At 37.2% G+C, this 27,039-nt stretch overlaps 1 protein-coding gene across 1 annotated transcript; it reads left to right on the top strand.

The window, feature by feature from the left end:
• Nucleotides 1–14,177: 14,177 nt before the first annotated feature.
• LOC145766760 (uncharacterized) lies at nucleotides 14,178–22,770 on the top strand. The gene is made up of 10 exons (XM_082578465.1): nucleotides 14,178–14,306; nucleotides 14,538–14,578; nucleotides 16,202–16,329; nucleotides 17,060–17,126; nucleotides 17,281–17,515; nucleotides 18,865–18,966; nucleotides 20,042–20,933; nucleotides 21,101–21,153; nucleotides 21,254–21,430; nucleotides 22,642–22,770. The coding sequence occupies exons 1-10, from the start codon at nucleotides 14,178–14,180 to the stop codon at nucleotides 22,768–22,770; spliced, it is 1,953 nt and encodes a 650-aa protein (XP_082434591.1).
• The last annotated feature ends 4,269 nt before the right edge of the window (nucleotides 22,771–27,039 follow it).

The following is a 27,039-nucleotide window of genomic DNA, read 5'->3' on the forward strand; positions in this document are numbered from 1 at the left end:
CACATAATCATGTAAATTGGCATGAAAAGGGGAATGCTTACGCTCTGCAGTGGGCTCCCACAGGCTGAAAATGATGATGATGAAGTAAATTTGAAAAAACAGTGTGACCTTGAAGATCAAGATCTTGAAGATCAAGATCGTGATCTTGAAGATCAAGATCACTTTCAAGATCACTTTTTGGAGCTTGAAAAAATGCAGTTTTTGATCGATGAGGGTGCAAAAAAAAACAAATTTTACTCGTATGCAACTTAATTAAAGGTAATTGGTATTGCAAACTTTTGTTTTTAACTACTGTACTTGAACACTGGCCTAAAAATAGTAGAAAGTTAATGACTGTTGCTATCATCAATCGTTGCTGTAGTTTGAGTAGGATCGTAAGTTTTCAACCTCAAGGCCGAGGGTTATTTTTGGACTACTTCGGTCGTGTAAGCTTATAGTCGACCCGTATTGGATGCCTGTGCATAATTTGAGCTGCTATACAATTATATCTTCATCAAGGGCTTTCAGACCATCCAGTTCTGATAGAGGTAGGCGCAAATGGTTGTCTTGATTTGCATTCAATGAAATAGTTCTCCAATAGATCACTTGACAAAGAAACCTCAAGATTGAACGGCGCTGGTTTGGCTCTCGGGGTATGTGCTTAACTACGCATTTCAAAGACAGCTCTCTAATCAGCGGCACCTAGTGAATGGACTGATTAACAGCCAACAACGCCAACAATCAGAAACTTTACTCAGCCTATCACGGTAACCGGACATGCATCAGTTATTTCAAGCCTAAACAAGTACTGTAGGCTATGCGACACTGCCAGGATCAAGCTCTCAAAGATGGAATAGGCTAATCTCAAAGAGGAATAATCGGAAGAACATTTTTGAACTACACCATTTTTCATCAAATTATTGTCTAGTTAATATTCAAAGCTTTTATTCGTAACTTATTGCAAAGTAGTTGTCGCAAATTTTGATTGGATTATATCAACAATAATCGCATTAGTTACCCATCTGGCATAAATGGTACTGCTGTGTCTGGCTGTCTGCTAACAAAAAAGCTCAGAGATTTGACGTCAGATAAACCGTTCCAAACAAAATCAAAAACTATATAAAAAGGGATAGCATCTATTTACAAATTTTACGTAAGTTACTATTTTTTATTCTTAACCTATATTATCTTTAGAACATAGAGCAAAGGGCGTAGGTGACTTAAGTTGGAAATATCTGCCTACTTTGAACGTTCTAGCCCAGTGGTTCTCAACCTTTTTTCTTGCGTGGCCCATTTTTGTTTACATAAAAATTCTGTGGCCCAGTAAGTTTTTATATGGGAGAAAAAACTATAAAATAGGTTTATAAACAAAAAACAGCAGAACATTTCAAAACGGATTATTTATTTTACCGATCATTAACCAACCATTCTCCCAATCGAGTCCTTCTTGGTAAAAAAAAAAAACGCTGCCAACCTTTCCATCACACCAACAGCTCTCACATTGGTCTCTAATGCAGAGCTAAACATGATATTGTATTTTGTCTTTTTCTGACATGTATCTGCAAAACACCAAGAGCTGGGAGCAAGATGCTATGTCGGAAGTTTCATCAAGTTGAATTGAGTAGAATCCCAATTGTGAATTTTTGCATAGTAATAAACATATCAAAACACACAGTTTACTCTTTCTTTGGATTATATCTATTCAGAATCCGGAGGTGTAGGCCTACCGTAAGTTATAAAGCACAAATAAGTAAAAAAGCAGCTGAACCACACAGCACACGCTCCATGTAGTCACAGAGGTTACCAACGTTTATGTCGTATTCTTCCTTTGAAAGCTTCAAGTATGGTCAATTCCTCCCCAAAATTACCCACAAAATAAAATGCTGCACGTACTAAAAAGAGGTTCTGTAGAAGTTCAAGTAGGCGACCGCTTTTAAAGATGGCTTAATTGTAACCACAAAGTAGTCTACTACACCATAAAGTGTTGTAAAAACTGAATTGTAATACTGTGTATTGCAATAATGCTGCTATAATTAGAATAATGATTGCCACTTTGTAGCTGAAAACAGCAGCATGATCATTCATTGTTACTACAGTTAAAACTACTAAACAAACACACAAGTGTAAAATTAACCATAGTGAGAAAAATGAAACAAATTTTTTCAATAAATTTCTAAATTTTTTAAATACGTCTGTGGCCCACCTCAAAATGCTCTTATGGCCCACCAGTGAGCCATGGCCCACTGGTTGAGAACCGCTGTTCTAGCCTATATACAGGGTAAATGTCACAATCAAATTTCTTATTACAACGCTTTTTGCCTAAATACAGTATATGGAAATCTGGATTAGGCTACTTCTATGTCTTTTATCTCGTGCCCGTTTGGTTTGTTCGACAGATTTATTTTTCCACAATGAAACAAATAAGTTGAAAAATATGCTACATTTAAATGGATAGGCCTACCCGTCATATTTTTTCGATAAAGTATTGAAAACTTTTTTGGATAAAAAACCGAAAGATATAGGCTACTCGAAGAAGACGATTTTAGCAACTTTTTTGATATAGCCTACCATTCTTGGGAAAAGATTCGGTAAGATTTTCAAAAAATCTAGCTAAAATTGTTAAAAAGAAATTCGATTGTGACATTTACCCTGTATATAGGCTAGAACGTTCAAAGTAGGCAAATATTTCCAACTTAAGTCACCTACGTCCTTTGCTCTATGTTCTAATGTTGTGTATAAATTCAGTTGTTTGCGTGATGCAAGCCTGATATAGCCTACATCGGTATGTCAACAAGACATGTATCGACTAGAGCTGGGGAACACTTCAATTTGAATTCCATACAGAAAAGTGCCATTAAAGATCACATTTTCTCGTGTACAGTACCGTATGCAAAAAAAACAACGTTTCTATAAAACAATTTGAGATCATGTCCAGAGGCAGGTCTGAGTATCAAACTAAAATCTTAGAAGCCTTATTGTACATAAAACGTAACAATCCACCTTTGAACAGACAATTGTATGCTTGCGGCTCATCATTCTTGCTCTCTGTATTTTAAAATTAGTTTTTTTGCACCTTGCCTTTATACCACATCATTGTGATCTGTTCAACACCTTTCGATGCAGTTACCTTTGATTCTCGCAGAGCCAATATCGTTGAGTTTGAGCTAGTCAGAAGAGTGTTGTACGTTGACGCTAAGGCTAGCGACATATACATGAAAGTATATGTCTGTATATATGTCTATGTCTGTGTATATGTCTAGCTGTATATGTCTGTGGCTGAAGAAAGTAATCTCTTTACCAAAATTGTATGCTAAGGCTAGCGCCGTCAAATTATTTTTCAGTTGACGGAAGTGATAGCGCCGTCAACTATTTTGCCGATTTTAAGCGTCAAGCGCTAAGCGTCATTTTTTGTTTTCATGGAAAATCTCGTTTCACAATAAGAGTTTCACAATAAGAGTTTCACAATGTATTCTGGCCAGCGCGACTCATCCGAATTACCGGCTTTTGCGTTGGTTGGAATGGCTCCCTGGAATACATGCGGAAGAACTTCGCTGTTAGATTTTCAACAGGTCTTTGAAAAGCCTGCCTTTCGTTTTACTGCATTACTCCCGTTGATTTGTGTATTCGCCACCTAGCGTCGTTTCCCCTTCATTGTTATCGCTGATTTGCAAATGGCAACACTCACCACGAGATTGTCTATGGAACTTTCGAGACGTTTTCGTTTTTGCTGCTAGTTTGCCAGCTAGCCGAACTTGTTAGTTACTGTAGTTTGTGACTGAAAGTTGATTGATTGATGTTTATGCTTTTGTTAGCTGCTTCTCTGTTATGTACTTCTATTTGAATAAGGACTTAAGTTTGACAACTGCTATGGTAATACTTATTTGCGTGTAGGCTGAATTCCATATTTGCAGCTTGCTATCTCAAAGTTCAACTTACTGAGTCAATCACTATAGAATCCTTCGCGTACAAGTGCATCATTTGGCATTACTGATCCGGTCATACTACCGTGCGTCATTGGCCAACCTGTGGAACTTGTGTACCGTACAGTGGATTGAGAACTGTTTGTCAACAAATTTGAAAAACCGTATAAACTTCATTGCTGCGAAGCAGTCATTGGAAACCGAGTGATTTCTTCAAGTTGGCGTGCTTTAACAGTTGCTCAGTCCTGCCGGGTGGATTAGGAAAATCGTGACGTCACCGGCGCAATTAACTACCGCACCTGTTGTGTTCGCGTCGCACACAACATTCGCCAAATGGTGATCACCCATGTATTGAGAACGAGGGATCAGAGACAGAAAGCGAAAAATCCATGAATGGCATCGCGGACGTTGAATATAGCCTACTTTATTTCAAGAGCTCTATGCCCCTGAAAAGAGCGATGTTGGTGCAGTGGACCTCGTTAAAAGATTTATACATGCTAAACTATCACAGCACGCTTGGAACAGTGATACCTTTCCAACTAAACGTTTTCAACTTGTTTTTGAAATACAACACACCAATACCAACCAGCGCTGCTGTGGAACGCATGTTTTCACTTGGAAAGGACAATATGCGCAGGGGCGCCGGAAGCGGGGGGGAGCAGGGGGAGCGAATGCCCCCCTGCCCTCAAATTTCTGTGGATGGGGAGGGAAGAGGGGGCAATGGTGCCCTTTTAAGGTCATGTAAGCTACTGCACACTTTGCATTATAACAATTTATGCTATTCGCTATTAGCCTAATTATAATGTTCTATTTTTGCCTCAAAATAATATTCACGACACAAAATTCTCCATCACAGTAAGTTATATTACATCATTATAAAATAGCATTATGCCCTTCCGTGCCATTGTTCTTTGTATAGCGGACACTTGTATCATTACTCGACAATGAGCTGATAGATGAGCATTATCGCTATATCTTATCTTAAAACTTACAAAAAAAATTGGCCTTTCAGCAACAAAAGTGCCCTTTTTTCATACTCCTGCCCATCCAGTCAAAAATCGCTCCGGCGCCCCTGAATATGCGTTCCAAACGCAGCAGATTGTCAGACAAACGTTTTAAAATGCTTGTTTTTCTGCAAGGAAATAACTAATAGGCTGAGCAGCTAATTACAATACAGTCTCAAAACATAATACCTGCTCTTTATTTATAGCTATTGTTAGGCTGAACTTGGTTGAAATATTTCCGTTTTATGAGACGCTGGCAAAAAATAGCGCTAGAAATTAGCGCTGACGCTGACGCCGTCAATTTCTTTAAGAGCTTACGCAGTCCTTTACGCCGTAAAGTTTTTAGGCAATTCGCGCTGACGCTGACGCCGTCAAATTATTTCAATGACGCGTACAACACTGGTCAGAAGTACTGTGCAGTTTTTGTGTTTTTTCCTGTTTATAGTTATAGGCTAATAACCATTGTATTTTATTCAGATGTAGTAAAAATTGTATTATGTTATTCCTGAAGAGGACATCGTGTGATGTCGAAAACGTTCGATATTTAATTGTTGCGTAGTTTTGTGTTTTTTGTAAATATAATAATCTTTAATATGTTAAACTTAATAACTTTGCTCAGCTTCGTAGCCTATGCCTATGGTTCAACAAGACAAACTCTCTACCGAAGCTGTATATTACCTTTAAACAATTCTAAGTCTGGTTGGTGCACTGCAGTGTGCAATAAGCCACTTCACATGATTAAAGTCGACCAGAGTCCATTTTTTTAGCATCACCAGCCTAAACTTTTCAAACATCTAAGTTTGGATAAACGAAAGCAAACAAATTTTTAGAATTCACAAAACAGAAATGTAAACAAATTTTAGTTATTTTTTGTCATTCTTTGATATACAGTCGTGGGCTAGGTTACCACAGCAAGCTTTTTCAATTTTGAAATGGCAACACTAATCAAACTCGATTGAGACTTCAAATCGATTTTTATTAAACGCATGGAGTCATATTAACAGTCAGTGGCTAAATGGTGGTAGTAGTTACCACTAATTAGGCTACTTTGTGCAGTATCAGTTCAAAAAAAATGTCTCTATAATATATAGTAAGTCAACTTAAATTCCAAAGTGATCTTGATCTTATTAACTTTCAAGATCAAGATTACACAATAAAAAGTGATCTTAGATGAAGATCACCAAAATAAAAGTGATTTTGAAGATCAAGATCACGCCCATCTCTGAATAGATACGATGTTTAAATTTTGTTATTGATAGGGAGAAGCTGAAAACAAAAGCGTTGTGACGCTAAGAAGCCGAAAATAAAGCAAAATATGTGAGACAAATTGAAAAAAATTAAAACGGCCAAATCTTGATTTGACAAACGACTTGGGATGTGGAAAAAATATTTCGGTAAAAAAAATTGTCAATTTTAGAACTTTGTGTATTTTCACCACATATTATTTTGCTGAAATTTCTCTTAGTTAAATAACTACAAATCTTTAATTGCTTATTCAAATTGTTTTTACATTATAAAATTAAAATTTGCAATAAAAACAAAACAACTTTAGCGGACGTCGAGTAGCCTAGTCCAAAGCATCCGCTCATATCTAGCCGTAAATTATTGCAGCAACATCTAGAGCACATCGGTGGTGGAGATGATCCGAGAATGATGCCTGGATGTCTACATGAATGAGTTTATTGCAGAAAACAAATCTTTAAACCATCAGGACGCATAACTCAAAACGCTGCTACCGAAAAATGCCTAACTAACAGAACGTGGTGAACTGAATCAAATCATGACTCGTAACATAAATTAAGCTGACACCACAACTGAACTGGTACCATAACTGCAAAAAAGGGGTGGTGAACTAACTAAAACATGCCACGACTCAAAGACCGAAAAAATTTAAATAATGGAATTCAACGCTATCGCTAAAGGTGTTGGTTTAAAAAAAAAACCAGTGTAGTTGGAATGCTCCAAGCGATGCACTTAATGACGACACACAAACGCACTGTGGCAGCAGCAGATGCACAACGCTAGAAAGACGTAAAAATACGTGTATATGTATCAAACTACCTATCGCAAGAATGCCGTCAAGTTATTATTTAGCGTTCCAAATTCCTAAGAAGCACACAAATGCGTAGCTAGCGTTTCAAATTCCTAATCATGACACACTTGAGTAATAGCGAAACTACAGGCACTAAGGTCCTCCAGGTTTTCACGACGTCAACAAGACACAAGAAAACACAATCTGATAATATCGCAAAGAATAAACCGCAAGAGTGATTAATTGAATCTTTATCCTCGGACTGGGAAAGCTTCTTGTAGAGCTTAAACCTAGCAGTTTCGCATAGGCTACTTGTAGAGGCTTTGAATCAGGGGCTCCGGACACTTCCTGAGAATGGGGGGGGGGGGGGTAATTTAAGCAGGGGTGGAACGATGTTTTGACCTCGACAGGGGCTTATTGGATTATCGCATCACATATATTTCTGGAAGGTGGCTCCCCAGACCCCGTTCGCATTACTGAAAGCTTCAGTTTCTTATACAGCGCCCCCTAGGCTGCATGTTTCGCGCCGAAGGCGCAAAATTTTTGCCTTTTGGTATGGCACATGACAATGAAATTGAGTCTTGAAGCAGTCATTGTGCTTCGGAGCCATGTTTTTAAGCGGCGTAGCGAGCTAAACGATTTTTCAACTTCTGCAGAAGAAGGGCCATTGACCAATAGCAATTTTACAAGTTTTTCCACACTGGCATAAAACTCTTTGAGAATAATAGGCCTAAGCCCCATTAACTTGTTTGGAACATCGCACACATACTTGATCGGCCCAAATTTATGATGGAAGTTGCTTAAATCTTGGCCCAAAATTTTCACGTCGAAGCCATATCGTTCCAACGCTGTAACAGCACTGTCGTTGACTGTGCCAGATACTAAAACTTTAAGCATTCGGTGATTTTTTTACTAAAACTTTAAGCATTCGGTGAAGCAGTGGGTGAGGCCTTGCACTATGCTGTCAATAGATGCATTGAACTGCCTTCTGTAATGAGAAGCGAGGTCATGGGAAGCACTTTGCTCACAGCGCTTTCTTGAAATTTGGACTTTAGCTAAGCCTAAAGCTATCTACTTGCTGCTGAAATTCCTTGTAGGCTATAACCAGTGATGTACGCGCATACAAAAAATATTGACGCCGTCAGCGCAAACGCAAACGTTCGAAAAACTATACGCCGCATGCGTCAACGCAACTTGTAAAAAAAGTTGGCGGCGTCAGCGTTAGCGCATACTCTAGCGCAAACTCATTTTGTTTGCTAGGTGCCAAATATTCACATGGTATAAACCACTCGAAACAACACACTTTTCAAGCCATTTCGCGATTTCTCGTTACAAGAAATTATCTTTTTGGCCTGAAGGCACATCTGGCATTGAAAATATAAGTTTTTGCCTTTCGAAGAAGAGAGCTTAAAATACTTTTTCATGTAGGGCCATGGATTTGTATTATCATGCTCCATTTCACTTGGAGATGAGTATTACCGTAAGCTATTCCTTGAATACAATAGTGTAGTGTAAGAAACTGTAGCATATGCCCATCATGAAAATTCTAGTATTATACTAACTGTCGCTCCTAGTAATATACTAACTGTCGCTCCCTAAAAATCCATTATAAAAAACACTATTTTTAAAATGATTCCGTTTGAATGAGACTAATGTTGCTTTTAATGCCATAATTCTCTAAGTAAGCTCTATTCTTTTTTCTGATAAGATTTTTAAAAAGTGGGTTAATGGAAGACAAAACTGCCAGACACAAGCAAGTTTAGATTCTGAACTGCACAACTCTTTGTTATTAGCATTCAGGGATAGTTAGCATTACTAGTGTTAGCCTATTAGCAGTAGGCTACTCAAAAGCCTCTCACAATTGGCCCCTGGATGCATGTTTTGCTAAACTGCTCATCAAGTTACAAAACATATATAATTACATACTTACGCAACAGACTGTATAAATTGTCAAGTAAAAATTACCCTAGCTTGATAGCCTACTGTATGTAGGCCTACACATTACTACGCTACATAGCCTACAACAAGAATAACCGGCAAAGGCAAAGTAATGTACTACATATAACATACAGAGTACAACATCATGCAAGCAATCACGGTCGGAGACCAAATATTTGAGTTTGTTTAGATACATAGGCTGCACTGCTCAATGAGTGCTCATTGCCTGAGAAGTTTCTGATTTGCCCCAAAATGCAAGACTTAACTAATATAAATTAAAGTGCTCACAATTGCTTACAAACGCCTTCAACACTGCTTGACTAAAAAAACTTCACACTACGAAGCCAAGTCATTGTTTACATTTTTTACATGGAGCGACATTACCAACCTACCTACTTGCTTGCTTACATTACATTCCTGTTCTGATCCGAAATTTACTAAGTAATTTTGCAGTAAGGCTAAGTTGTTTTAACTAATTCTTTCTTTTTTTCTGCAAGACTTCAGTCTCCACGTGGGACTCTAGCGTCAAAGGCAGTAGTGCGATATACAAACAAACTCCAGCTGACTGAACAATAGATGACACTGTGACACAACACTAGAACAATGGGCAATTGCAAGACGTCAACATTTCGCAGTTTGGCAAAAAAAAAATTGCAAACAACAACTAAGACATTAAAAAGTATGCGTTGACGCTATGCGCTAAAAAACCGCGAAAACTTTACGGCGCATCCTCAAGCGCAAACTATCCAAAAAAATGTGGCCGCAAGCGTTAGCGCAAACAAAAAGTATACGCCGCAAGTATGCGGCGTAGAATTTGCGGCGCATACGTACATCTCTGGCTATAACTGCATAAATCGTTCTTCATTTCTAAGATTCTGGTAATTAACTTTTGAGTTTTCAACCAGCTCCATCATGTCGCCGATGGTATAAGACTTGATTTGCAACAGGCCAGTTATCTTTCAAGTGGTTTGAATAAAACTTGGCAAAACTGCAATGCAAAGTAGGCTATGTGTTGCCTTGCAATAATTAGGAATAAAGGCTTAATGATTTCGCATTGTTGAAATTTTGAAGTGTGTTTAGCAATGCTTCGTAGTTTGATAACACTAAAGAAATGGCCGGTACACGTGTCAGCCATCTTGTTAGGCACAAAGTGTGCAAGCCATGGTGGGATTCCTTCAGCAGGGCGATTTTGAACTTGCCAGACTGATTTTGCAAACTACTTAGCTCCTGAACAATTCCCATAGCATTATGCACTGCAGGTCTCTATTGCATATTTGCGTTGTCTTGCGATTCGGAGTTTCCAAGCAAACAACTAAAAAGTTGTGCAACAAAATAAAAAAATGAAAATAAAACACAAAAGTAGAAAAAATATAAAAATTAATTTTTTATCTCTACATTAGTGGGGGGGTAATGTTGCATTAGTTACCCCCCCACTCCAATTGGTGGGGAGTAATCACCCCCGCGGCCCCCCCTCTAACGGAGCCCATGCTTTGAATCACTGACGCAGGCCCACGGTCACCGAGATTGACAAAGTGAAGTTTCCGATTGTTGAAATGTTGTTGCCGGGAAATTATTCCAGCCATTAGGTGCCACTGAATGGAGAGCAGTCCTTAACGTGCGTTGCTCAAACGCACACATCGAGAGTGGAAATAGCGCCGCTTGATCTTGATGCTTCTTCGTTCCAGAAGTCACGCGCTAACCAACTGAGCTATTGCAGGAGCTATACAGCAATAAAAGATCACGTTAAAATTCAGTAGCGTAGCCAGGAATTTTGAAAGGGGGGGGGGGTTTGACGACCTAGCGGCGGGGGTTCTGGGGGGCCTCCCCCAGAAATTTTGAAAAATTACTTTGAATTTGGTGCATTCTGAGAGCATTTTCAACAAAAATGTGGGTATGAATATTCCTGTAAAATGGTGCTGTCCGGTGGCATAGCAAAAGGATAAGATCATGTTTTCTTCAGCATTTTTCGGAAATAAAGCTAAGTCTCTATGTTTTCTTGTTGCTAATTCCTGGCTGAGATGTTTGAATGTTCGGTATTGGCAAAACTCGCTCTTTTAATGCACTTTTGTTTAGAATTAGGCAATTTTTTTTAGACTGAAAGCATAATTCTCAATATCGTGACGTCACACGCGTGCCAAAGGGGGGTGGTAACCCCCAAAACCCCCCCTTGGCTACGCCACTGTTAAAATTGACCAAAAGCTCCAACTAACTAGGAAATTAAATTGCAATTGAAAATTAATGAATCTATTGATGTTGAAGTTAGTTTGGCGTTGTGTGGCAACTCTGTTTATCTTAGCATGGAAGGTTGCCATTTTGACGTTTTAAAGCCTAAATCATTTTATTTTTCATCTTTAACGCGTCTGAGACAAAAAGATACTACTAACTGCAATAGTCAATATAGGGTTACCAGCAAGTCGCGTTTACCAGGCTTTTTTGTTTTGGTTTTTTATTTTTGGGAATTTTTTAGCATTTTTAATTTAAGTTTAAAAGCACTGTTTTATCTATTTGCATAAAATTAAAAAAATTATGTTGTAAATGGCAATTTCTCCTCCCTATTCTTGACCTGATAATGTATTACATTTTTAGCCAAGGTTGCCATATTGGCGTTTTTCCTGCCAAATTCCACAAATTTGGCGTTTTTTGAAAGCGTTTGGCAGGAGAAAATTACGTTTGGCAGTTTGGCATTTTTTTGGCAGTTTGTACTTTAGTGTTTTTTTTGGCATCTTTTGGCGTTTTTTTGTAATTATTACCGGAACAACTTACCACTAAAGTTTTTCAAATACTTTTATCAATGAAAGTCCATCAAAAAAGTTTAATTTATGGTCTGGAAACTCTGAACTCCTAATTTATTCAAATGGAAGCTCCAGAGGCCACTGGCGGCTGGCCAGTCACCAACCAAGTCCAAAGTTGGAGTTGGCCTGGACAGCTGCGTTTTGACATTTATTTTCTTGCCAATGGACTAGTAAGTGTTAACAGGTTACGGTTAATAATGCGATGTCGCACCGTTTGAGTTAAAAGCATAGCGTAAGCCAGAGACCTTGTAGAAATTTGAACCGGAACGTATTTGGCATACCGGCGTCAATGCAGATGCCATGCATTTCTGCTAATTACTGTAGCCTCTTGACATGTAAAGTTATCAGGTGTAGTGTAGGTGTATTTCCTTTATTTACCAATGGTGTTTCTTGACATTGTCCTCTTTTCACCTGTTGAAGTTTAACACTGAGTTTTTCTTGTTTTTCAGACTTTGGCTAGATTGGTTATAAAGCATGCATTAAATGGATGGCCTACTGTAAAAAGTAGGCTACCGTAGATATGTGGGACAGAATGTTTGTGTCGCCAAGCAAGGAAAACAAACCTGAACTAACATACCACCACCAGTGATTCTGATAATGAGGAATGCTATTGCATGCAGGTTAAACTTATAAAACCTGCTAGAAAAGCAGCCCTTCCCCATAGATTCCCCCCAGGCCAATTGGTCTTTATCACCTTCTTCTAATGCGCTTCGTTGATACTTGACAGCTTCAACTATTTGGCTGCCCCCTACAACCTTTGAAAGTTTGTTTTAATTTACTAGCTTGATACATACAGTTTGTGTTTCATTATTCATACTAAGTGGTCTATCAAGTTAAATGAAGACAATATACCATCAGAGCTATATTTAGCACCATATATTATGGTGTATGGCCTTGCTGGTTAACAGGACAAGCCGCACTAACAGTTTGGCATTTTTTTTGGCAGTTTTTTTGAAACCCTGAAAAATTTGGCAGTTTTTTGGCGGTTTTTACGAAACATTTGGCAGGCAAAGCTATTTTGGATCTGGCAACCCTGTTTTTAGCTGATTTTGTCAGACAGTACCGGTATACAGTAACAGAACAGCTTTATTTGTTCATTGTCTTGCTGATTTTCTTCGAAGCTCATGTTGGTTGATAAGGAGATTGTTCAGTTTGAGGTTCAAATCGCCACGTTTGGTGACTTTCTTGTTAGACTTTTGGTGAGTTGATTTCCCATGTATTGGTTCCTTTCACAAGATCTCTATTTCTGCTTGAACTTCGAAGTCACACTGCGCATCAATGAGGGTTATCTGTTTCCATGAGTCACGGTTTTGAACTAGCTTGCCCATTGTTGCCAAATTGAGTTTGGTTCATGCCTCGATGTTGTTATGCCATCGTCTTGGTGGCCTGCCTTGTTTTCTCCTTTCTTTGATTTTACCTTGGCCCAGCATACAGTACCGTATTTTGTTGACTCTGTATTTTGATCTTTTAGTATGGCCGAATTGTTTTAGAACATTTAGTTGTATTGTTGGTGCAATGGAGTGTAACTTTGTTATAGTCAATAGGTCTTCTATTTTGGATGCAACCTAGTTCGTGCCCTGAAAAGATCGAAAAAAAAAATTAAAAAAAGCTGAAGTTGCTAATCGTACCGGTAGTTTCCGCAAACATTTTAAAATTTTCTCTCTGAAAAGATCGAGAGAAAAAATAGCACAAAGCCGAAGTCGCTGATTGCAGTTTCCGCAAACAAACAAAAACTCTCAGGATCATTACCGGAAAATTTAAAATGTTTGCGGAAACTCCGATCTCAACCCTAACCCTTTTAAATATTTGTGGAAACTGCAATTAGCGACTTCGGCAAACTCTTAGGATTATTACCGGAAATTTTAAAATGTTTGCAAAAACTTCGGAAAAACAGAAACTGCGATCAGCGACTTAGGCTTTGTTCTGTTTTTTTCTCTCGATCTTTTCAGTTTGTTTGTTTGCAGAAACTCTGATCAGCGACTTTGGCTTTTTTAATTTTTTTCTCAATCTTTTTCTAAACCCTAACCCCTTAAAAATGTTTGCGGAAACTGCGATCAGCGACTTCGGCCAACTCTTTGGATCATTACCGGAAATTTAAAAATGTTTGTGGAAACTGCGGAAAAATGGAAACTGCGATCAGCGACTTCGGCTTTTTTGAATTTTTTCTCTCGATCTTTTCAGGGTATGAACTGACAGTACGAACTGTTCAGGATACGAACTAGGTTGCACCCTTCTATTTTCATGTGGCCAAATACGTACCTTTTTGTTGATCATGCTTGCTGCATGTCAAATATATATGTCAGGATTCAAATCCAAGTTCAAATTTATCTCTGGTCAGTGCTCTGAGACTAGGAAATTATAAGAAAAAATAGCCTAGCTTTGATATGCTTGAAAAATAGGTTTTAACTAGGCTAATCTTATTATCATTGCACAGTATGAAATTTTTTTAAATATATTAATCTTGTTTTTAATTTGATTGTGTTTAATCAGAGATATGGTAAAAATAGAAATAATGGCTTCAAATGCCGAGATAAGAATTAATTTAACTGCTTTAAAACGTCAAGATCCATATATTTCAAATATAGTCGATTCTTCAACTCAAGTTGCCATTTACTCATTCAATAATCAAAATGACAAATGGGTAAGTGCTTCATTAAGCTATTTACTTTATAAACTTAAACTTGTGCTTTCTAATGTAAGTCAAACTCAAAGCAAAATCAATTCTATTTTGTATTATATGAAATAATGTCAGTGGTAGCCTACCTCACTACCGGTATTAAATTTGGTGTGTATGGTTATTACATGATGCCTTTATACCTAATTTGCTTCAGTTGCACATTAATGGTTTTTGTTAAATATTAAATGATTTTAGGAAAAGACAGGAGTGGAAGGATCGCTTTTTGTTTACTCGAGGTATTTAGCGTTATTTCATTGTTTGGTGTTTTTACACAAAAATGTATATAATATAATGTTTATCTGCCTCAATACCTCAGTTAATTCAATTCAATTCAATTTATTTTTCTTTGTCAGAACGCAAAAAGAAATGATATTGTAAAAAAGAAATACAGTAACAAAACCAACAAAAGGAAAAGGTGGCAAAACCTTAATGGTTTAAGACGTGCATAAACAGATCTAATATTGCGGTATTTGCATCGATAAGTATAGTTAAGCACGGCCACCAAACCTGATACTGTAAAACAAGTAGCCTAGATGAATTAGTTAAGAATCAGTCGCCTCCCCGTTGCTGAAACAATTGAAGCGCCAATTCTTAAAGCAATGAGAACACGACTGAACCTAACAACATCACAAAAACAAACTAACACACACATATTGTAATTAGGTAATGGACTATCAAAACATGGATTATTTACAGATTTTATACAGAAATAAAGTGTTCGCAGCAACGATATTAAGTAGCCTATAGATTGCAGAACAAATACATAATATGGCAGCTCATTATCAAGATAAAATAGTTAAAAAAGCTTTGTTTTTTAAATTAATTTCTTGCACATGTAAAAGCATAAGAAGCATGATGGTATATATAGCAGCGTGTTTTTGGTATTGCCAATAAGAGGCAATACCATAAGCGCTTAACTTCATGAACAAAAACATCGACAAGATCAAATGACACACGTTCGACGCTAGGGAGTGTACTTGAGTTTAGGTATTTGAAAGACAGCTCTCCATTTAGCGGCATCTAGCATATGGAATAATTTCATAGACACCATTTCAACAGCAAATGGAAACTTCACTCTGTCAAACTTGGTCACTCGGCTTGCATCAGTAGCTGAAAGTTTATACAAATATGCAAAACTTCCAGAGTTTCGCTCTCCAAGAAACTTTTTCAGTCTGAGGATAACGATTGTTTCAAAATTAGGTAATTGCGTAAAAAAAATAATGATTTGTGATTGCTCTTATGCAGTTATCAGTACTTTGAAACATTTTAAACAAATTAACACTGGGCTAATGTTTGAAAATATGTGGTAAACATGTAAAGTATTAATATTAATTTGGTATTTACTGTTTGGATAATTTTTTAAGTTAAAAATACCACATGGTTAAAACAATGCAAGAATTTGTTTTTGCCTTACCGCGACCCGCATAGTTACCCTTATTCAGTATTTCAAAGCATTTTCAATAAAATTTACCTTAAACTTAAAAAAAGTGCTATAAATATAAAGTAGTTTATTAATAATATCCATTCATATTGACAGAATGTAAAATATTTAAAATTGAAAATAAATCAAATATAGTTATTACTATCTGAAGCCTTTACAAATTGTTTCACCTAACGGATCATCAGAAGGTCTTATTCAAATAGAATAATTTAGTTAGTTAAGTTAGTTAGGTGAAACAATTTGTAAAGGCTTCAGATAGTATTATAATAACTATATTTGATTTAATTCGCTCTGCTTTGCCTTTTTGCTTGGCATTGAGCACTTTTTGTAGTATTAATAGTTTTCATTGTTTTAAAATTGAAAATACATACCATATAATTATCTAGCTATAACAGTGCACATATTTTTTTTCTTGCAGACTTGCACCTCCAACACACGGCTTTACAATTATGAATCGTTTAAGCATGGACAACTTTTCACAACCTCTAACAAAAGAAATAGATTTTCATATGCAAGACCCTTTCCTTTTGTTCAGAACTGCAAAGTGTAGGATATTACAAATTTTGTTGTTGTTTGTAGGGCAGGCTCATGCCCATTGCTCAGTGGTTAAGTTTTAAGATTACTTGGATTTAAAAAAAGCTTATATTTGTACCTGCTTATAGAAGCATGTTTTTAGATGTCTTGTCAACATCCAGTTGAATGTTCTTGGTAGGGCACAGGACACAGGTGCCAAACAAGCATTGTTACCCTGGTTGCTATGCAGTCGACTCCACAAAGTTAGATTTTGTGTGGAAACATAGTTTGATCATTGTACAGTAGGCCTACCTATCTTTACTCAAATCCATAAAATGATAATTATGCATTACAATTATGACATTTTATGAAGATTTTTGTTTGTCCAAATATGTTCAAGCCATTTTTATTATATCTAGGATTGAATAAACTTCTACGTTAATAAGTGAAAAAAATAGTTTTCCTTTTAACTCATAAGCAAACTCAATACTAAACAATTATATATTATCAGGAATACCAACATTTGGGAGAAAAGTGGTGCATGCAAATTATTAATAGCCTACCGTAAGGAATTTTCAAATTATTTTTGTTTTAAAGCTCTGCAGGTCGCTCGTTGTGCTGTCAAGTTGTATAATATATTTTCGTAGGGATTTAGCATGAAAAGTAGGTTAGTCAACATTTATATACTTGGTTTTTTGTTTTGGTGATGATACATTTTATTCTATATAATTATAATATCTAAATTTTGGTTTTTATTCCTTAGTGGCTATCTTTGGAATATGGTTTTATGATATTCATGACAGCCATCGAATTGGAAACCTTTTTGAAAAGTAAGAATTTAATATTACTGTATATTATAATAAAAATAAAGATGTGTAATGTTACAAATATTATTGTCCGGTTTAGTGTTATGGGTTTGGCGAGTTTGAGCATTAGGTGGCTCTTACAAGTAAATAAATAACAAAACCTGTATCTTTGAATTAGACTATGCAAAGATGGAACCTCTTCACCTGTACCCATTTTTTCAAGTCAAAATCAACAAAAATTGCCTTTGTCCAACCATAGCAGTTCACAGAGACCAGAAACTGTTGCTGAAAAAGAGTTGGTAGTTCACAAGCGTGCTAAAGAAAATGGAATTGCAACGCAGGTTGTCAATGGGTCTCAACAATCTTTCAATATCTTGGATATATTGTGCAAGGCTCAAGTTAATTATGAGAAGGTTTGTGTTCACAAACATATATTATATAAAGTTTATACACCTTTAATGATGTGTAATCCCAGACAGCAAATCAGTTGTTTTGTACATTGATTCAACATATGCAGTCTGAAAAAATTAAATCAATGAAAAAACGACTGATTTGCTGTCTGGGGTGCAAGCCATGGTATGGTTATGATAAAACAACAATGAAATGTGAGAGTTAATCACTGGACTACTTCCATAGTTGAAACTGCTATCAATGTTGATATTAGTATAATGGAAGAGTTGCACTGAAGTGTAGCCTATTCGATTCCAAGACGTGCAGTGGTTATTTCAGTTAAAATGTAGATGCATCAGCAATAAGATTTTGTTTCTGCAAATCTTGCGTTTTCTCATCATCATCATCATAATCCATCGTCGGTTTGTTCCCCACTAGTGGGGGTGGCCGATTGTTTCCGCGCAGCAATTGTTTTAATCCCTTTTCTCCATTTCACCCTGTCCCTTGCATCTTCCTCCTTCAGTCCGACTTTTTTAAATTCATCCTTCACTTGTTGTTTCCACGTTCTTCTTGGACGACCGCGTTTCCTCTTCCCATCCACCTTTAGATCTAGTGCCTTTCTAAGAAAACTTCCTCCCTCCTTATCACATGTCCATATCATCTTACTCCATTTGCCCTTGCCAGTTGGTCTATGGTCTCTCTCATCTCTAGCATATCCAACAATTCTTCAGTCCTTTTTTCCCTTCTCGTTTTCACCCCACACATTGCTCTCACCATTGACCTTTCCGTTCTTCTCAGGATTGCCAGTTCATTCTCTCTCAATATCCATGTCTCGCTACCATATAGCATTGCAGGCCGCACACAGCTCCGATATACTTTCCCTTTCATCCTTAGTGAGAATTTTCTGCCATACAACATTTCCCCACATTCCCTGAACTTTGCCCAGCCCAATCTTGCCCTTGTTGTCACCGCTGCTTCACATCCACCACTTCCATTTATCCGATCACCCAGATAACAGAAGTCTGTCACTGTTTCGATGCCATGGCAGAACTCATCATCATGGCCTTCCACTTTATTCCTTCCTTTACTGCATTTCCCACAAACAAAACACTTTGCCAATCTTGTTGCGGCTCTCTTGACATTAGCACATCTTGCATGTACCCACTTTCCACATTCCTTGCATTGCATTGAATTTCTCATCACTCTCTTGCCACATATTCCACAGGGATCAAAATAGAAAAACATTAATGTTTCTATTAATGTTAATGTAAAATGTAAAAATGTTATTTTGCTTTTGAAAATGCTTTCTATTAATGTAAAAATGTTATCGTGTGAAAGCGAGGCTAATTCTTTAAACACTCTATTAAAACAGGTGCATGGCAACACCGGTAAAGGTGAACATGAGTCCAACACCAAAGTGACTGGAGAGACACCTAAAAATCCAGCTTGGAACGTTAAATCCGATTTGAAAAAGGTGAAATGCATATAAGCAGCCAATTGTTTCAGCCGCAATTATACAGTTAAGCCTGCATACTCGCCACACGTTCAATTGGACTGCTTTTCAGGGATCTGAAATATATTTTCTGTACAATGTTCAATTAGGTACTCAAACAGCAAATCAACCGTTTGTTTTTCTATTTTGATTCAACGTTGAATCAATGTTGAAATATTGATTTACTGTCTGATTAAAGCAACCGGCTTAACCGGACTATTTAACTCATTCCTAATGTGATTTGATTAAGTTGGCCTGACTGTATTTATAGAAATAGTAGGTGACATAAACCGCATCCCTGTAGGTATAAAATAAAAGTGTGAATAACAGAAATATAACCAGTACAGTAAAATTCACCTATAGTGACACTTGAAGGGACCTTCGAAAAAGTGTTACCATAGCGAAATGTCATCACAGACGAATTCTTCTGTAGAATATTCCCAGCAAATCACTGTTGTGATAAACTTTATTTTCCAAATCTCAAATCTTTAATTTGAACCATTTACAAATAAAACCTAACAACCAGACGGCATTTAACATAATATAATATTAACATGAAAATAAACTAAAAATTACAAACGTTTTCGGCCACACTCATGTTAGCCCTTTTCAAGTAACCAACTGAGTGATATTCTTCATAAATTGAAATTACAAAATTTATCTACATACACAAAAATGATATAAGAAACGCATAAGATTAAGAATGAAACGGCAAGGCAGAGGAGAGGCAAAATCACATGATGCTTAATTGCGTAGGAAAAACCACAAATCAATGATACAAAAAATACGTGGACATTTAGCATACAGGAGGCGTCTGCGGTAAACAATTTTTCGATTTTTGTGTATGTAGATCAGTTTTGTAATTTCAATTTATGAAGAAGATCAGTCAGTTGGTTACTTGAAAAGGGCTAACATAAGTATGGCCGAAAACTTTTTAATTTATATTCAAATTCATGTTATTTTATTATGTTAAATGCCGTTTGGTTGTCCGGTTTTATTTGTATATGGTTCAAAAAAATCACCTCTTTACCAAAATTGTATAACTTTTATTTTCCAGTTGAATGTTGCCGCGCTTTTCAAGAAAGCCGAAACTAAGAACAATGAACACACTAAAAGAACATCACCAGCCGAAGTTTTAAGAAACCCTAAATCAGAAAGCGGACAAAATGCTTCTGATCTGTTTCAATCCAACCAAGAACGAGGCAATACTCGCTCATTGTCCCTTTCATTAACAGATAAACAACTGCGCACTCACGAACCGCGCAATGTTGTTAACAGCGCTATTAGCGTTGTAGAACTTGAGAGCCCTGTGGTTAACGTGTCTCCACATGTGCAAAACTCCACCACCAGCAAAGGTGGTATGCCCGAGAAGAGATTTTTTCATGTACCTAGTGTAGAGGGCAATGTCACGCTTGACCAATTACTTGGCAAAGCGCCAACCGTCACAACACCTAATAAGTCTGAAATTGGGCTGATGGTATCATCAAGTAATCAGCTGGAAAGCAATTCAGAAAAATCTTTGTGTGTTGCAACTGGCGCTGTCATAAAAACTATGAATAACATGCCCTCTAAAGCCAAGTTACAACGCGCAATGTCAACACCCATTGGTTTGCCGAACGTTACCAAACTTTCTTCCACACAATTGAGCACTCAATCAACTTCAGGTTCTTCCTTATTTCAAAGCACTTTTCCCACGGCTTCATCTGTTCCACATGCTACTATGCCCATCTCTCAAGAAGACAGTCTTCCCAATTTGTTGTTAAGAAGCATGTCAATTGCCAGTGGTCTCACTCGTACCCCGCGCCTTGTGGAACACCACACCACGCAAATTTCGGCAGCTCTTCATGGAACTAATACGCAACACGAAGACAAGCCACGTATACCCTCCAACTCATCGAAAGTAAACTATACTACTTCTTCAAAGTTTGTCACATTGCATCAAGATGCAGGTAAGCTTCCGTGATCCCATCCAGCAAATCAAACTTTTTACATCAATTCAACGCCTGCGCACGTTGAATCAATGTTTGCAACAATTTTATTTGTTGGCTGGGTTGTGAGTTTATGCCATTTTTTTGGTATGGCAAGTGTCTTTCATATTTTTGTATCGATTGTACAGGACCATTGGATGCAGCCTTGGCCACAGATCCTGTTCGGATTGCAAATGCAACGGTAAGTAGACATTGCAAGGCAACCATCATGTTTTTTTGTTTTATCGCCATAAATGTGCTTGCTAGAAAGTAGGCTACATTATTTGTATTTCACTGTTCAGCCCCAAACATCGGAGTCGAAGACTTTAATTTCTCCTGAAGATTTTGAATATTCTACTGCTACTCCTCAAAAAGCAATGGAATTGCGAAAGCGACTGCTACCACTAAATACTGCTCTTAACGAACCCCTTGTCCTTTCCAAAAAACAATTGGCAGAATCTCTCATCACCCTGTTGCAGGTAATCGTTGAGGAATCTAATTACTCTGAAGCAGTAAGGTTACATTAAAGTCATTCCTTTAATTGTTAAATGCATAACAACATTAGTGTAAGTAATATTTAGTGTATCAGCATTTCCATCCTAAACTGCCGTGTCAAATTTATGTACCAATATAATTGCGAATCTGCATCAATAGATTTCGTTGTCTCAATTTTATTCTGATTTATTATAAGCATTCACTATTTGCATATACCGCTGGCGTCAATTTTTACTCAAGTAAGCGAATTCCAGTGGGGGCCTGGAGAGGTGGGGGGCGAGAATTCCCACTAATTCTGAAAGCGATTACCTAACGTCGCCGCTTTCCTGCATAAATGATTATATTCCACTATTCGTGGACCCACATGTCAGTCTGTCGCGATTGTCCGTGCAACACTTTGCGTACCGTTTAGTTTGGCTGTAATTGTGTGACGTTGACCGGACGCCCCGAAGACACATAGCGAAAGCCCTTGCGTGCTTGTGTAGTCAAAAGTCGGAACAGACATTCCAGACAATCTCCTGGCTCAACTTTGAATAGAGTATTAGACGAACCAAAATAACCACAGCAAGATCCGATTCGCCACGTTTGCCGCCCACAATACAGGGTCTGCTACTATTCGGTGAGTCCGATTCGGTGAGTTCCTAACCTCTAACCCCTAACCCTAAAACGGCAATGATAATTAGGCTACGGTACCCGATAATTTAAAAAAAAAATTGAAAAAATCCCCCGTTAAGGGATCGAACTTACCGAAACGGGCCATTCCGCACAATACATTGGCAAAGCTTATTGTTTGGACAAAGGTAGCCTGTGCATCCGTGTAAACCAGCAATTGTTTGAAAAAGTTGTTGATGCTTTTTTAAATAACAAAAAACGAGGAAACCAGACATATTTCGCCCCTGTCTGTCTCAGACCAGAGGGTGCGCCGCCCCTCTCCCCCCGCGTAATCGACGCCTATTTACATATGACATCAACCTTTGAACGGTGATAAAAAGAGTAAAATATGTACATTTAAAATTAACGTAACAGCATAGTGAAATATAGTAAAAAGTTTGTTATTTTCCGACATAAGGTGACATTTTGTTAGGTAGTCTACAAAATAGAATACTCGAGGTTTTATATGAAAGCATGCTTGCCCTATTTATCACTCACTAATAATAAGTGAACATTACACCGACCAACACTAATTGCTTTGCAGACTGATACCTCATTTCTTGACACTGTGCATAAAGCCTATTTGGATGGTCTGACGAAAATCCGTGATGAACAAGGTCAATATGATGCTTCAAATATTTCTATTTCAATGTCACCTTTGTGGGATTCATAGAAGTCAACATAGTGTTGCAGAACACCACCTTGCAGAAGCTCTGGTATTGAGAGACACATTTTTTGTTGTTGTTGTTGTTTGAGACTACTGTGTGATACCATATTACATCTGATACGGGACGAAGAGGAACGTGGGGAACCTCCTTTTGTGAGTATTATTGCATATTCAAGGCGAGACAAGAGACATTTCCAATTCAATCTTGCATTTTTGTTGGATTCATTTTATGTATTGTATGTATATGACGAAAGTGTTTCCTACTTCGAACGGCTCACTGCTCTGGCCGACTAGTTTCTTTTGATTTTTCTTGATGGTTTTCTTGGCAGCTTTATACTTAAGGTTTTGTGCCGCTGCGATGTTTGTCAATGTTTTCTTTTGTCTGGCGTCTTCTCGCAGGCAACAAGCGCCCACACCAAAGAATGGTTTGTCGTTTTTTTATTCTATCAAGTTTAGAATATTTTACCCACTGGCATCTGTGGTTCATCAGTTTGACACAGCCTCTAGTTAGAGCAGCGCTTCTAACTAGTGGGCCGGTGGGGTTTTAAAAGAGGGGCGCCAACCACTTAGAATGGACATTACAATTTCAAACAATTAACTAAAGTGTTTTCGAAAATTCAGCGATATTCTTCAATTTCCTGTTGATTCATCCGTGAAATGGAAATCATGAAACTGCCTATTGTTGCATTAACAATCACGCTTTGTGCGCATTTGTTCTTACGGCATGAAGAAAGTTAGCTGACTATCTGTCAGCCCGTATTTTGCCTAAATTGACTTTAAGCTTGTAAATTTGTCTCCTATAAAACTTCTTTATCTGATCTTATCCAAAATGAAGGCTCAGGTGTCCCATTTGCAGACTACAATTCTGTTGTGTTTTTTTTTTTTTTTAGTTTCTCTTAATGTTATATTGCCTAATATTTTTCCGATCTCATAGAAGGCCCCTAACAAATTTTTCAGTTAAAGTGAACTTTAGCTGAAAAAGATTGAGAATGACTGGACTAGAGGAAAACAATAGTGTTGAAAACAAAACAATTCCAGTCCTATTCTCTGGATTGTTGAAAATGGCATGCGGCTGAGGCTAATGTTGGTTTTGCCCGCCAGGCGAGATCATCGGCTTAATGGCTTCACTTAGCAAATCTGAAACATAAATTGCTTCTGTTTCCCAACGCTGTGTTTGAAGGTTTGTTTCTTAATTGAGAACGCTAGTTTCGTTTTGCATTAAAACAAGGCGGGAACATGTTTTCTGTACAATTTGTAAAATAACGTTTATTGGGTTAAGATTTTACGTTGTTAATATTTGGATACTTGTATGACTGTATGATATGCTTTTCTGCCACAACTAACTTTGAGATAGCCTTAGAAGTACAATAATTTGATTTTTTTTCTACAGAATGTTTTTTTTTATTCCTTTTGAATCACCCTTTCTTGTCTGCACTGTATGATATACTTTTGTGGTAAGCTTAATTTTAGATGGGGTGTTTCCTTAATCTCGATGTTGGTCACCATGTGCAGTGTTAGACATAGCGTCATCTTGTGACTTGTTTTTCGAATCAACTGACAAAATTTGACTGACGTAGTTGATTAAATAGTTGCAGACAGAAAATCTGTCATTTTTACATTGACTCTACGTCTGCAGACGTTAAATCAATGTGAAAATGACAGATTTTGCTGTCTGGAGTTTCTTTTTAGTTGATAATCATTCGTGTGAGTACCTGTTTGGTGATACAAAATACCTAGTCAAAAATGGATACACTCCGTCATATAGTTTGTACTCCACTCAACACATTGAAAATACATTTTGGATAATAGAAAACTAGGCTGTACTGAAGTCAGTATTCTGTAGCACTTTCAGAAAAGCAACTTTGTGTTGTAAGAGATTCTTTCTAAAATAATAAATAAATACCGGAGTAAGCTTGATGGAGTTGCAACGTTGAAACGCTGCAACTAATTAGCAAACGATGTGAAATATCTGTTAATACTGCAGCATAGTAAGTCTGTTGTATTTGTGGCAATGAGTATTATTTGGACTGTGGCGGTTTTGTACTTCTTTTTTTCTGATTATATTATGGAGCATGTACATTATTTCGAAATTTGACTTACGTTGTCTAAATCAGTCTTTTTGAAATGATGCAATTGTTTTCTAGGTTTTCCGAGTGCACTGCAGCACGTTTTGTCAAAATGTAATTTTGTGTATTATATCATACACAAACGCAATGTCATGTTTGGTGCAGAAGCTAAAACAGACAAGTTTTTTTTCAATGCACAGGGCACAGGCGTTAATGTTAATATTTTTAAAAGACTCATTAATATTGTGAGGTGTTCAAGCAATTTCAATGGATATCTTTTTGTTTGCGCTTTTGTTAATGCAGTACGTTGTTAAGAATAACCAACCTTCAGATGTTTAACTTAAAAATTGGCGAGTTCTCAAATCGAAATTATACGCGAAGTGCCTTGAATCGTAGGTCGCGAAATTACATAGATATCAAACCTGAGAAGCAGTCTCATTCCATTCTTAAAAATAAATTTTCACTAAAGAACAAATATGTGTAGTTTGCATCTGCAGATGAATGCAAACCATCGTGTACTTTATCCCCAAGCGTTTACTGTTTGTATTTTTACTGGTTATGCGATTATCTTAGTAATGACCGATTTGCTGTCTGAGATAGTAGGTAAAACCATCTTCCCAGCCTGCAAAAGTTGCCGCTTTATATGGTTTATATTGATCAAAAGTGCAACTTTTGTTGGCTGGGTTGAAAGCTTCGAGTGAGTAGATCCCTCACCGTTATTTCCTACCATGTTGTGAATCCTGATACGATTTTCCAACAATGCGGTACTAATGATTTTAGCAGAATTTTAAAGAAACCATGTAACGTTGAAACAATGTAAAAATACGACGTTTGCGTGATAGATCGTTCGCAAATAGCAAAATCGGCCATTTTTACATTGATTCAACGTCTACAGACGACAGATTTTTCTGTCTGGGTATGTTTAGCGTCGTTTTCTGCTCCAAATGCTGTTTAATTTTGCTGAAGCAACCTGTATCTTGTTGGACACTAGTTGCTTCCAGTTCAAACCAGTTCTTTTTTTCAAACTAGATTTTTCTTCCATAACTGTGCAGACGAAGAATATCTTTGCTTGGAAAAGCGTTAGTCATTTGACTTTCATTTTAAACGATTCTAACTTTCTAAACAGTCTGAAATCTTCATTGAAACTTTGAAATTGTTATGTTTGCTTGAGGAAAAATTGTTATTGTTACAGTAGAACATTTTCAAAAATGTTTTGTGTTGTTACTGGAAAGACCGTGTAGCCAGTCAGAAATAGTGCTTGGCAAGCTTGGTTCAGTTGGATCAGCCATCCCAGCTATCAAAATCCGACTTTTCACATTTTTACAACGTCTGTGGACGTTCAATCAACGTAAAAGCGACAGATTTTATTGTATCTTCAAACCGATGCGATTGGCTTATTATTTTTTCGTGTTTCGTGAGCTCCAAACGGTCTGATGAAAACTAGTGTTTTATGAATTGGATAATTCGTTATGTCGTAATAGTTTGTGAAGAAAGGCGTTCTTCCCGGCTATCAGCACAAGGCTGATTACTCACTAGCACAGCGAGCTGCAGTGACGCTTCGCTAACCAGAACGGTGTAGCTTCAACGCCAGCCATTGAGACCTCCAATTAAACGTTTAAGAGGCATTCCATTATAATCCAACAAATTTTAGAAAGAAATGTAACCACTAGGTTTCAAAAGGTGTTGGTTTTGATATATTTTGTTGTGTTCAAAATTTGAACTTGGGCAAAAAAAAAATTTTGAAAATCGGACAAGTGGTTTTTGAGATATCGCGTTTTGAAATTTTGTTGCTGTCACTAGGTGGCGCTGTTGATGTTCCCAATGTTTTTTGATTTTAGGGTTATACTTGGGGTAGAAAGTTGGTTGAAGTGTCTATTCCACCATTTTTCATAATGCAGAATTCAAAAATGGTCTCAATTTTAGTCTAAAAGCATTAGCTAAGGAGTTATGGAGCATTTAAAAAAATTTGGGGGACCAAATGCCAACCCTCAAATTGTCATGTGGGTAACGAGATATCCCGAAAAAAAATTCTGTTCTTGAAAGTTTCTTGCATATACTTCATGATAGTATAATATTTTTTTATGAGACTTTTGTCCTTTTTGCACAATGCAACCTTATATCAAAGATCTATTAATGCAATATTTGAATGATGCTTGCTTATGACGTCACAATAACAAATTACATATTTTCCCAAAAAACTTTTTTTCAT

This window comes from Aplidium turbinatum, chromosome 3 (assembly GCF_918807975.1).
Source record: "Aplidium turbinatum chromosome 3, kaAplTurb1.1, whole genome shotgun sequence".
In the NCBI taxonomy this organism is placed as follows: domain Eukaryota; kingdom Metazoa; phylum Chordata; class Ascidiacea; order Aplousobranchia; family Polyclinidae; genus Aplidium; species Aplidium turbinatum.

Bases quoted from the DNA above. Each gene is read 5' to 3' on its own strand.
- LOC145766760 (XM_082578465.1), top strand. From the start codon at position 14,178: ATGGCTTCAAATGCCGAGATAAGAATTAATTTAACTGCTTTAAAACGT. The intron at 18,967-20,041 runs GTGAAATGCATA...TTTATTTTCCAG, and splicing joins TTAAATCCGATTTGAAAAAG to TTGAATGTTGCCGCGCTTTT. The intron at 21,154-21,253 runs GTAAGTAGACAT...TTCACTGTTCAG, and splicing joins TTCGGATTGCAAATGCAACG to CCCCAAACATCGGAGTCGAA.